A 13,486-nucleotide genomic window follows, 5' to 3' on the forward strand; every position below is an offset into this window, starting at 1 on the left:
CTGGATTAGCATCCTGCCCAGGAATCGAACCCGGGCCGTGCCAATGAGAGCACGGCATCCTGCCGCTGGACCACCAGGAGGCTTCAACACCACCTCTCCATGCTTGATGAAATGACATCTCTTGTTGCTGTATTTCTGACCAATGAATGAAAAAAGTTTCCTTAAAATAAGTGTGAAACCAAACAAAATCTGTTTTGTTCTGATTAAATACTTTGCAGCTCTTTTCTTTTATTCTGGTACTGAATATTATTATTATTAGTGGTGATGTTACAATCTACAAATATCTACAAAGCATTGACTGGGTCTGAAAGTTTAATACCTCAATAGAGGAAAGAATATGAATTGTCTGATTTAAATGTGGACTTGCTGTCAGGCGACTGAGGTGATCGAGGATCTGGAACAGATGGTGGCACGGCTCAAGCAGCAGCTGCGAGACAGCGAGCACCAAAGGCAAAAGCAGCTCAGGGTAAATGCTCACAACTTTATTATTGTCCATCAATTCTTATAAAATCAAGCCGAAACAAGGAGCTGATATGATCTACCTTTTATTTTCCTCAAATGCTTCTTGCTTTTTTTTTTTTTATGAGATATCAAATTTAATATCACATGTATGCATTTAACATTATCCTGTGTGGGGAAAAAAAAATTGTGTTAATGTTCTTTGATTCATGTGTTATGATTTTTTTTTTAATTGACCAGGAGCTAGAAAATAAGCTGCAGCATGAGATAATGGACCTGCAGCACACCAGTGACAAAAAGGTGATTTTTTTTTTTTTTTGTCTTTTAACAACTGGACAGAACTCCTTTCTGCTGGTATTAAATGTAGTGTTTTATATTGTTTTTCCACTGGATAGTGTTACAGACTCTTCTGTTATTGCACCTACAGTAGGTCAGGCTAAAATTGCAAGCCTACTAGTGAAGACTCATCAGTAATGACTTTTTTTATGAAAGCTGTCCTCATGCTCTACACACATGAATCCAAGAGCATTTTGACTGAATGCGTGTCGTGATAAGTTGTCTTGGCCTAAATCGGCCAACATTTAGAAAGATTGCAAGTTCCTCAGATATGACAGAGGTTGCATTTTGCTTTAATTTCGGCAATCACCAAATCCTAGAGGGACTGCGGAGGTGGTGGAATGAACTTTCCTTTAGATGTCCAGACAGCTGAGTCACTGGCAGACTTCAGACGACTTCTAAAGACCTACCTCTTCCTGAAATACTTAAACTAGCACTTTGATTAAAAAAATTTTTATGTGTGCTGTAAGCTTTTCTTATATTACCTCGCAAAAGAGTTCTTAGATTGATAGTATTTTTAATCCACAGCCTAGTAAACCACTATCACGATGTATTTATTGATAGAGACTTCAAAGCTCTTCAGTAAGTCGCTCTGCATAATAACGTCTGCCAAATGCCATAAATGTAAATGGTTACTGTTATTGCCCAAGTACTCTGAAAGCTAAGCTGGGAGATAGGGAAGGAGTTAAAAAAAATAGTTCAGGCCATTTATTGGTCAAACATAAACAGTCTCTCTCAGCATGTCTCTTCTCTAGAGATACAGCGTTTCTGACATTCTGCTCGAGTCTCTTTGTCTGTTCCCGAGTCAGTGTTCTGTGATATTTAGGAAGCAATGTCGAGTTTCATTAAACGTTTCTGACCTGTAAGAAAAAAATCCACCATATTACACATCTTTTACAGCTCTGTATACCAAATCAGATGTTGTCATACATGCAATAATACACACCCTTAAACTTTAGCCTTAGAAAACATCCTTAAGGGATGCACTCTATTACAAAATGAGTCTTTCTGGAGTTCCACTGAAGATTAAAATATTAACTCACTTGTGTTTGGAGTTGTACTCTGACATTAAAACAACTTTTCGCACTTGAAATGGTGGCGGTCTGTCCTTGTATCACACGTGAGAGATTATTAAAGCCTGATTAGTGTTTTTATTTTATGTCTCAGTATGTTGAGATGACAACATATGTTGTCAGTATTTTGAGATGCCGTCTTGAGATGACAACATGTAGTAAGCAGGAGAATTATGTATATAGCACCTTTACACTGGATTTCCTTTTGTTTCATCAAATTTGTTTACATCAAATGTGTTTTTTTTATTCTGGATGGATTGTATCATAAAGGCATACTAATCCATACGACTAGTTAAAACTGTTTAATGTAGTTATAGGCATGTTGTACTATTACATTTTAAACAAATATATACAGTAGGTTTTCTCTTTTTTTTACTATTTGTCCTCTAGACACTGATGGGGGGGGGGTGAAACTGAGTAAACTTCAGTATTTACAGAGCCAGGTTTTAAGGATCTATGGCTGATTATTGAGTACTGATTATCGTATGTTTAGAGTAACCTGTCGTAAATGGCAAGCATGACTGGATAATCTTCGGTTGTGTCCGGCCCCACTTTGAACATTTAACAGGCCCCCTTCAAAGCGTCATTTCTGTCATAAAAAAGTCCAAAATGAAAAGAAAGGAAGTCATCGTAATGAATTGGGCCATCACGATCAAGCGGCTATCACATTCTAAAGAGAGGCCACAACACCTGGACCACAGCCTAGCTTCAAAGTCTCAGCCAGGGTCATAAAGGCTGATGGTGAGGTGCACATCTGGATAGCCGGAGCGCTATACACCTGCAGGCACTCAGGCAGGGCTGAGCAGGACTTGACCTCTGATCTCCGGGAGATAGAGGAAGTGGAGGGCTGTGTAAAAGACAGAGCTGTAGCTGTATTGAGGTAAATTATGAGAGCTGATTGGATAAGGTGATTGATTGACGCCTGCACTGTCTCGTCCCGCCACAGGTGCAGTCTCTGCAGGCCGAGCTGGAGAAGGAACGTACTGAAGCCAGAAAAAAGAGCATGAAGCTGGAGGAAGCACTCAGGTGAGTGATACAAAGTGAAAATGCTGAACCGAAAAAGAAAAAGGGAGCTGGTTTTCTTTGACACATTTTGGAATTTATTTTAAGCCGGTGCTTGAGATATCAGGTCCAGATGTTCATAATAATCCATATTAAACTAATTGCAGTTACGTCTACAATGTCAAAGTTAATTGTTGCCATTAAAGTGGACCTTCGGTTAAGTAATTTGTAATATCTGGAAGCACTATTGAGGTAGAGCTACGTTACCATATATTGCAGTATGACCGAATTTGCAGTTAGCTAATCTAAATGAGGTTTCATATGCTGTCACTCTGTAATGGGAAAGGCCATCTCCTGACCCTGGCGTGTGGTCAGCCTATTCCATAACACAGGAATGCAGTTGCAGATGTAACAGCACACAGGCTTCCTGAGAAAATATCTCCAAACTTATTCACCAGAATATACGCCAACATTTTTTTTTTTTTTTTTACACAAGCTCTGCGTGTGTTTTACCCTTAGTAATGCAGGCAAGCTTATCACTTGAGCAAATGTGCAAAGCCCACATCCTACCCCAGAATCTCACAGCCCAGTTTTAAACAGTGACATAAGGCTTAGTTAATTGCCACCTATGAGCTCACTGTTTATTATTTGTGTGTTTGTTTGACCCCTGACTGTGGTATATCACACCTGACTGGCAGCAATGCGCTGCTCCTATTCAGGCCTACGTCATTAACCCCTAATGCCTTTCTAGTGACAACATCCAGATTAAGTTTCCCATGAACATGTGGTGTCTTTCTGTGAATTTGACAAGCTCGTGTTCAGTGGCATGTTTTCTGTTGTTAAGACTGTACTATAACGAATGATACCACATTATTCAGCTATATATTTAGATTCAGGGAATGTGATCAACTGAAAAAAGTGCTAGGAATTGAACAGTGAGTTGTGCTCCATTAAGCCCAGAGATCTCACGCTGCATGAGGTTCAGCCACCTGTCAGCTGACTTTCATAATGCATCCATGTCCCAGAACTGACCAAGCAATACAATGTTGTGTAGGATCTAACTGTAATGTATGCTGTCATATATGCACAGTGGTAGGTTTGTAAGGGTGTGTGTATTTTTCCTCATCATTCTCAGTCAGTCAGCAGTGCTGTGGAATTTTTCATTTCTTTTTTACTTAGCTGTCAGTTAGTTAGTCTGTTGGTTTTTATCGATGTGCTTGTTCTAATACGTGATCATAATGATAAAGCTGTACAGTTCAAGACAGAAAGTTAGCATTGTATACTTACATTGTAAAATTTTGCACGGTGTGACTGGGGTGGGGGGTGGGGTGGGGGGTATTGAGCCTAATTGATAAAGAAATCCAATGTTATTTCTGTTTGTTTGTTTGTTTATAATAAATATTCTAGCATTAACATGTTGCTAGTAGTAAAGCTTTTCTATTCTATGTAATTTTATTCAACATAGAAATCTAGAAAAATAGAAATTCAGGATATGATGTATACATTTTTCCTGCTGTTTACCAAGTCTACAAAGAGTGCAATTCTGAATCACAAATAAATTACGGTGAATAATTCAGCGGACACCAGGACAGAACAATGCAGAAGCCTGTTTTGTCTGGGTGCTAATTAAGCCATCGTCAGGCTAACGAGCGGCCAGGTTCTCTGCTCCACTACCTGGCTCTGACCAGCTTTAAAGTCGGTCCAGCACTTCAAAGCATCAGCGAAACACGTTCATCAAATGTGCATTGCCTGATAGCGAAGATGTGAGGACGAGCAGAGAAATTGAAATAGAACGAGCCCCACAGAGTGCCGTCTGCTTGCCACCTTCAACAGCAGGCCTGGCGTGTTGGAGCACATGTGTGCATATGTGCACTTTGCATGTCAAAGGAGTGCTATCCAGCTGTGCAGACGATGCAGTTATTTGTGTGCTTCAATCGATAGTGCAGTGGTATTTGTACGGGATCATCTATAGAGACAAATATACTAGTGTCTAGCGCACCTTCTGTGCTACACAAATATTCGATTACTAAATGTAATTTGTTAAAAATTATAACTTGTATTGTTTATTGTTTAGAAATGATCTAAATTTGTTCCACTGTCTTCCTGGATTTTGGTTGTTTGTTGTTTTTTCTAAATCATCTTTTCAAAATTCTTTTAATCGTCCCCTCTTCCCATGCAAATGCGATTTGGTGTGTCGGTTTGACTTGTGTGTTACCATAGCAACGGCACACTGAAGTACAAAGCTTGAATATAAAAACAAAGTTTCCATCTTTCATCCTCGTGAGTCTCTGATCATCAGAGGGAATGAGCATAGCAGCAAAAATGTTGTGTGCAAAGCAGAGTGACGACTGGCTTTGAATACTGAAACTAGATCTAGCTGCACATGATATTCCTATTAAAAACACACACTGAAATTGAGTGTTAACTTCTTTTTTTTAAGCTCTGGCTTTATTGTAGAAATCTGTGTGGCTGCAGTTATGAGAGAGACCCCTCCATCTCTGTTTTCCATCTTGTCAGAACCTCTGTCTTTAATTGTAACCATCTCAGATCTTTATGTTCACTGCCCTGTTCACCCGATGAGACCCAGGCCACTCAAAGCTACTTCCCCGTAATTCTTATGGATCGAGGCACGTTTTGCGCTTCTGCTTTGCTTTCATCACTTTTCAAAGAGTTCTGAAATGAACTAGAAGACTTTGGACCTGTGCTTGTTTAAGTTGACCTTTAGCACAGGTAAAGGGCAAGTGGAGCCTTGATCTGGCAACAGATGCTGGAGTAAATCTCCATCAGGACAACATGCTTGGCCCCAGTGTTTTGTCTGCAGATGTGAAATTTGCTCAGCTCGTAGGCTTATGGCCCTGGTAATGGGGGTAGGGCAAGGGCAGGAAGTCAAAATCTCAGAGGCCAGCATCAAACAACCTAATCACTCCAGTCCTGCTGGATTTCTCTGGGGGACTGGTCCTGAAATGCTGCTCCTTTCTTGCTTTTTTCCCCTAAGCCAGTCTTTGATTTCCTGGGTGAGACCTGACAAGTCCATTTATGTTGTAAAGTCTCTCTGATGACCAGAACATTTTGGATGGAAAAAACCTTCATGATTCTGATTAATACGCTGAACTTGTTTGGGTTTACTTCTTCTTTGAGTTTCCTTCTTTATCTCAGATATTTCCTGTGTGTTGCAATCCACAGTAAGGTAGAGGTGGCTTCTCAGCTTCAGATGTGCTGCATTTCCATTAAAAGCAGACTCCGGCTTAAGACCCGAGGCCTCATCTTTCCAGCTCATCCATCCATCCATCCATCTGTCCATCTAGCATTGCAGTGGAAGTACAAAGGTTTTTTTTTTATGTCTACTCTAGCCTTCTTTTTTTGATGTAGGGAGATGGTCAGAGTGTGGAAATCAATAAACCCAATGTGCGTTTGAAGCCACCTTATCTCAGTGCACATTCTTCAGCAAAGACTTTAGGTACAGATGGAACTAAAATGAATGTGGGACAAATGGAGGTCTGGCTTGATACGCAGACAGACGAAACTCTGTATGAGCTGTTGATACACACAGTAGCATGTGTTGTAAGATAAGTTTGCTTCGATTTTTTTTGATAGGCATTATTAATAAGGGTTGAAGAATGGGAGCCTTTGTCTTCTCTCCTCTTGAAGTTCCTATATTTTAAACACTGCTGTATTTTTTAATGCCATAGCCATTCGTAGCTGGTAGCCAGTGGACCAAAATTAACGATGCCTTTATTTGTCACATGTACATTACAATACAGTTTCTTTTCTTCACATATCCCAGCTTAGGTTTTTGGAGTCAGAGCACAGGGTCGGCTATGATGCACAGAGGGTTTAAGGGCCTTGCTCAAGCTTCCAACAGTGGCATTTTGGTGGTGGCGGGGATTGAACCCCCAACCTTCAAGCCCCAACTTCCAGTCGACATGCCAGAGCCTTAACCATCTGAACCACCACTGCCTTGTCAATACTGGCTGGTTGGTAGTGGTGGCATACTCATTTCCCCGACAATCACAGTGACCCTAGCCTATTGTGGGTGTCTCAGAGCTCATGTATGTGAAAGAGGGTAGAAATCTCATTCATCAGAGAGAGGAACTTCATATCTAGCTTCATGTCTCACCCAGCCTGGATATTTTTTGTGGTATGATAGGAGTGAGCTGGCTAGTGGTTGAGAATTGGCAGGTGAAGAAATGGATGAGGAGACTTGAAGAAATATGCTGTGATCTGTACTCTTCTTTTTTTTTTTTATTTTTTTTTTTTTTATTTTTATTTTTTTTTTTTAGGACAATTCAAACACGTTCCTTTGCATGTTATCATCAGTCATAAATGCCACTGATTTTCCCACAGGTATATAACTAAGCCTCATAAATGCAATTCTTTCTTGTATAACATAACTGTTGGCTGAATGTCACATCATTAATGTACCTTTACCTCTCCCTCATCTGTTTTCCCTTTGGTTGAATAACTTCTACTTCATTTCAACTTTGCATTGTTTATGAATTACGACCCGAATACATGTGTGGCTAATACAAGCCCGATGGTCCATACCATCTCCATAAATGGGTAATGAAACCAAAGTGTGCTGAAGGTTCAACTGGGGGGAAAAAAGCAGAGAATTTATCTCAACCCTGCTAGGAGAGAGCAGAGAGGCATGACCTGCTGCAGATCAGTGGAAAAGCAGACAGCTGTTTCTTGCTACAGACTGTGTGTCTCAAAAGAGCACCTCATACACAAATGCAGTCACGTTTTCTACCGTGTCCTGAGTATTTTATTATAACCTGAATTAAACTATACTCTCTGTTATATCACAGAGAGAAGCATGTGTTGTATTCTGGCGTATACAAACCGTATACTTTAACATCAGCCCCTCACTTTTTATTGAAGTTTTATGGTGTGAATCATTGCACAGTCAGCGGAATGACATCAGTCAAGACTTATTTTAGTGGTAAAATAATGTCTTACTGACACTGACAAAAAAAAAAAGTATTTTTTGGCTTGTAGAATTTTTACTTTTTAGTGCCACTGATCTTGAATGATCATCTTCATGAGCAATACAAAGGTACAATCTACTCTTGATGTTGATGCCACTTCATTCGTTCAGCTTCAGTAACCACAGTGTCACTGGGAATGCTGGAAATGCTACGAATGAGGTAGGAAATCACACTGGGCACCATGCACACATACATTCATTCACACCAAAGGCAATTAACTAAAGGCAATCCACCATATTTTTGAGAGTCCTATTTCTCATTTTCTTTTTTCAGTTCACAACATGGAGGCATGAGGAGAAAGAAAAGTAATAGCATTCTATTAAGTAGTACAGAGTAATCCCTTAGCTCATGTACTCTGGGATTTGGTCCCTCTCTACACACAGTGTAATATTAATGGTAGAATTGCGCATCAGCTGCCAAAGACACACTGCATGGTCTTTTCTTCCGCACTGGCCTGATTTTGTCTTTCAGATCCCAGCGCATTAAATCTTCAACAAACACCCTTGTGATCATCACAGACAGCTTCCATTTACCATATTTAGCTTCATTACTGTCTCTCTCTCTCTCTGTCTCTCTGTGCCTCTCTTTTTTTTTTCGTCCCGACTCTCTGTCGAACCTCAGACAGAATATTTGACCACAGTCGTGTGGTGTTAAGTCTCCGTTCTTCTCAACTGTGGCCGCTGTTATTTTTGAACGATTGCATATTTGCATGTCAGTCAAGGAGCCTGGGAGCTTGATGACTGCCTCTAACTGCAGCATTACTCACTCTCTTGGGAGAGAGGGATGGTGGAGAGGGTGGAGGGAAAGAAGAGAAAAGAGCGCTACTCTTTTAGGACGCTGAATATTTCAACTTTTCATTTTCTCGTCTCATTTCATGAGCTGCCTCTTTATTCTGGGCTTTGATCTGTTTCTGATTCGTTAGCATTCCACTCGAGCAAAATTCATGGCGTGCCTGGTCTGAGGCTTTTGGACTTGTGGAAAGGAGAAACCCACATGGGATGCATATGGCCATGTTTGTAGGTGTACTGAATTTATGGTGTCCATTACCTCAAGCACATGTACTTTGAAAGATCAGTCATAATTCTTTAAATGACTCTGATAACAATGACAATGAGATATATAGCGATAGACTTGTTTATTCCCTGATTCTTAACAACCATGTTTCCTGCCATTGATCAGAATGCCTGTTATGTATTTGCATTTGCCCTTTAAAAATGATGATTAGTACAGTGATGCTTTCGCTCCCAGATGTAGAAGCAACAGCATAAACAAGTTTGAGGGGAAAACTGAAACATCCCACCTCCGTTTCCATTTTTGGTCTTTCTTTCCCTTTTACAATGTGATCTATAACTACAGCCAACTTCTTTCTCAATCATTTGAGAAATTTGTCCTTCTTTGTTTATTTGTTCTATGTTTGATATCATTATGTCTTCATGGCTCATAGCCTCCTAAAAGCATTCCGTAGCCATAGACGTAAGGAATGTTCTAGAGTAGCGTTGCTTCTGGTGTTTTTACTCCTCGTACTTAACCAGTTCATCCTAGTCCATTCATCTTTAGTAATCACTTATCCCTATCAGGGTCATGGGCGATCTGGAGCCTATCCTGGGAACACTGGGTGGGAGGTGGGAATTTACCCAGGGTAAAATCCCAGCTAGTCCATCCCTGTGCACCATGCTTAAACATTCTCACTCTTTTTTACGCTAAGCCACCTACTGGCATGTATTTGGGAGGTGGGAAGAACCCGGAGAACCTGAAGATGAGGTGGCAGCACTACTTGCTGCTCTGCCATGCCGTCCTCAACCTAGTTCATGCTGAAGCGTTGAATAATGTGAGAAGGAATAACCCAAAATGTGTAGGATGGTGGTTCTCCAGGACCAAGAAACATTGTGCCTGAGGATCTAATCGAATGATATACTTTTGCACGATTATATTATTTCCTAACATTTGTTCGCTCTGTTGTTTCAGCCTCACCCGGGTAAGAATTTCTATCTGTGTGCTGTGTTGTCATGCATTTCAAGACATCTGTGTGGGTTGACAAGGCCACCGGGCTTTGCTATGCTTGCCACACACATAACCCATCCACACCCCCCACACACACTTCCGCCAAGAGTGCAAGTGACCAGGTCCATGTAGGAAATTGAAAGCCAGCTCTATGAAAATGAATGAGAGCCCGAGATCCACTGCTGTGTTTTCGAAGGCTCTCTAGTCATTTTCTCCCGCGGCAGGAGATGAGTTTCCTCTTCGGTTGCGCTCTGTTCTCCACAAGGGAGGCGTCTTGCGGTTTCAGACGGCTGGAAAACGGACCCTCCTGTCTGGCCTGTGGCTGGACGGAAGCTCCGTCACCCTTGCCTTAAGTCCTTCCCTTCTCACTCCTCCGCCCTCCACCGTTCCCCCTTGAGAAACCTTTTAAGAGCACGGGATGAGAAGGATTTCCTCTGGTCCAACGGCACGTCTTTAATTTGAGCCTCCTCTCCTGCCACTTCTCTGACCAAAAAAACCCCATCCAAGAGCCGAGGCCGAGCTGGCATTCCCCTTTCCCGCCCTCTGTTTCTTTATTCGTTCACCACCGTCCCTTGCTCTGCCCTCTCATCTCGCTCTCGCACTATGATGGATGGTGACAGACTGTCTGCTCCTCACTTCGCATCACATGCTGAAAAAAAACACACACAGTGCAAGTGGTGAAGGCAAAAAGTATCCTTATGATGCATTTCTGATCAAGAGACAACAGAAAGTTTGTCACATATTATGGATTATAGGATACGATTACGATATAAATAACACTTTAAGTCTGATTATAGGCCGTAATTTGTGTTAACATGTATTTATCCTGACCAGAGATTATCACCTTGTTGTATTTGAGGATGAGAATGCATATAATCAGTCCAGAGTTGTATCCGTCTCCTTATTTTTCCTTCTCACTCGGCCACCTCGTCTGTCTTTGCTCTGAGAGTCTCGGCGAACTATTTTCGTGGCTTTGTCCTTTTTTTCCGCATCTTTGCTTCACTTTAATCTCTGTTTCTCCAAAGCAGCCTGCTCCACATCAGAGATCCAGAGAAGGTCCTTTTGTGTCTGTGTCTGCCCTGTAGGTATTCATGTTGCAAGGCAGATTAATAATTACAGACTTACCGAATACACAACATTGCAGAGGGTGAAAAAAAAAGACCATTTCTGGACCGTTTGATGTCAAACATGAGAGGGACCAAAATTACACTGGGGGGAAAAGAAGAAGGCAGCTTTGGTGTGCATTTTCTCTCTCTTTGTTGACATTGTTTCCTGTTATTATTATGTCTGGCGTTATGGGGATGCGTAATAAAAAGAACGACAGTTACTAAAGCAGGACAGCTCCCACATTAGACATGCAGTAGGTGGTTGTTTGTCATTTAGCTTGACAGTGCTTGATGTGAAACACTTGTTTCCTTCTTTACTTTGGAAAATCTTCTGTGGAAGACTTTTTTTTTGTCCTTTTTTTTTTTTTTTTTTTTTAAATGTCCCGAATTGGTTGTTGGAGCACTTTTGACTGACTACGCAACCACAAGGTTTTTATGAATTGTTTCTGTGGAATGAGGACTATATTAAATGTTCTTTGAATCCCTTCATGTACACTGGTTTCTGTATGAAAAAAAACAAGCAAAAATAAGTTGTTGTTTTTTCTTTTCTTTTTAATTCCAACACATTCCACTGTAACGTCAAACAGCCAGACAAGTCTACCACATGTCGTAATATGTTGTGCCTTGCCATTGTTGTTGTTGACTCTACAGGATGTGGAGGTTAAAGGGTTTCATCACATGTTTGGTCTCACAGACTCCATCAAATCATCCTGTCATTTAAAAGTAATTACCACCGTAATTATGCTTACTTGCTAGAAAAAGAACAAGGAGCCTTTGGCACTGATGATGCGGTGCCTTGCGTAAGTTTCCCCCCTAAACCTGTTGCAGTTTGAAAAGGCCTTGTAAATAACACGCATCTAAATAGCTCATAATATTGAACTGGGGGAATATGTTGCAAATTTCTTTTCCAGGGGAAAATAAAGAAACACTTGGATTGAATAACTATTTACCCCTGTTGCTTTGAAACCCCTAAATCTGTTCTGCTTGCCATCAGATACCACACAATTATCTGAATGCCGTCTAGAGTGTCATGCGTGTCTTCTCAATATAAATGCACCTGTTTCTGGAAGACCCCAGAGTTTGTTAAAGATCATGGCAGCATCACAAAGACCAAGGAGCAGGTCCGGGACACTAAGTGAGTGGTTAATTTAGGGTTTGATTATGAAAAATGTTCCAAATTTTTGTACATCCTGTGCCGCTCCATTAAATACGCTATTTACAAATGGAATGAATAAGGCACAAGTTCGGCTACGCCTAGATGAGGCCAAAAGCCAGAGCCTGAATAAGGAGGTCATTAGTCAGAGAAGCAACCATGAGTCACTTCAATATTACAGGCTCTATTATGAGAATTAATGACATGTAATCCTAATTAAATCCATTTCAGTTCGCAAAGCGACAAAACGCAGAGAGGTTCAAGGGGCAGATACTTATGCTAGGCACGGTACACACAGCAGCTCTGAGAAGAGCTTGACAGGCGCTTTGCAGCTGTCAGTCTCATTCCGGGCTGAGCATTGTCTTGACTCTGACAGCTCTTTTTGCCTGCTGTCTCTCAGCATTATTGTCAGGATGCGGTGGAGAAACTGTTTGTTTTGTTAGCTTTGGTTCAGCTGCTCCTGTGGTTCTAAACACCTCCATGATCACTGAAGTTCTCTGTTCTCACTTACAAAAAGGCAGTGAGAACAGCGGTGAGTGACTGAGCGGCCAGGTGATGATAAGTAGGCGATACACAATGCATCTTTGTGCTCCCATCTTTGTCCATGTGGTTTTTCCATATTGTATGTCCCAGTTGTGTTTTGGGGAGGAGTACTGGGCACACTCCTAGTTCACCCAGAGGGAAAAAATATCAATATTCACAGGTGTATTTAGACGTGACACTGCTTTTTCTGACCAGTTGTGGAATCATTTGTATTGAGTATGTGTGTACTATAATATAACACTCTATACTATAATTATATTGATAATAATAGAATTTTATATGTGTATATTCACTGCATATGTGTGTGTGTGTGTGTGTCTGTGTATGCACTCTTTCCAGGGAGAAAGAGGATCACATTTGCCACCTTAGAGAGTCGCAGAGACAGCAGGTCCAGCAGGCAGAGAGCGCTTTAGAGAGCTTTAAGAAGCAGGTGGAGCTCAGCTCTGAAAAAGCCTATGCTGATATGAAGCAGCAGGTGAGCTCACACATTAATAATGCTCCAGCATTATGCCTTTGTTTTCAGCATTCTCACAGACACAGAGCTATACGCTTCTACGCGTGTTAGATGATGAAAGTGATCTTTGTATTTGTTTTAAGTTGTACAAGAAAGATAATACACTTATGCAACGTTTGCCTCTGCAGTTAGATTAATGGTTAGTTCAACAGTTTAATTGTTAGATAGCTTGCCAGCTAATATTAACCATCTTATTTAGCCAGGTAGCTGAAGAATTTGGAGCTATTCTGGGGATGTTTTGTTAGATATTAAGGAACGAAACATTCAAAGCCAGGCAAATTTGTCAAAAATGTACAACAACCTATTATATA

The 13,486-nt window shown here is 41.0% G+C and overlaps 1 protein-coding gene across 8 annotated transcripts in view; it reads left to right on the top strand.

The window, feature by feature from the left end:
* The window catches only part of cep112 (centrosomal protein 112), a 131,084-nt gene that overhangs the window by 57,309 nt on the left and 60,289 nt on the right, over positions 1-13,486 (top strand). For all 8 annotated transcript variants that reach the window (XM_058408572.1, XM_058408582.1, XM_058408589.1 and 5 more), the window contains 4 exons: positions 374-466; positions 700-759; positions 2,815-2,894; positions 13,001-13,136. In XM_058408572.1, the coding sequence (XP_058264555.1) occupies positions 374-466; positions 700-759; positions 2,815-2,894; positions 13,001-13,136 (369 nt within the window). The remainder of the gene's footprint in view (positions 1-373; positions 467-699; positions 760-2,814; positions 2,895-13,000; positions 13,137-13,486) is intronic.

Source organism: Hemibagrus wyckioides, linkage group LG02, assembly GCF_019097595.1.
Source record: "Hemibagrus wyckioides isolate EC202008001 linkage group LG02, SWU_Hwy_1.0, whole genome shotgun sequence".
Classification (NCBI taxonomy): Eukaryota; Metazoa; Chordata; class Actinopteri; order Siluriformes; family Bagridae; genus Hemibagrus; species Hemibagrus wyckioides.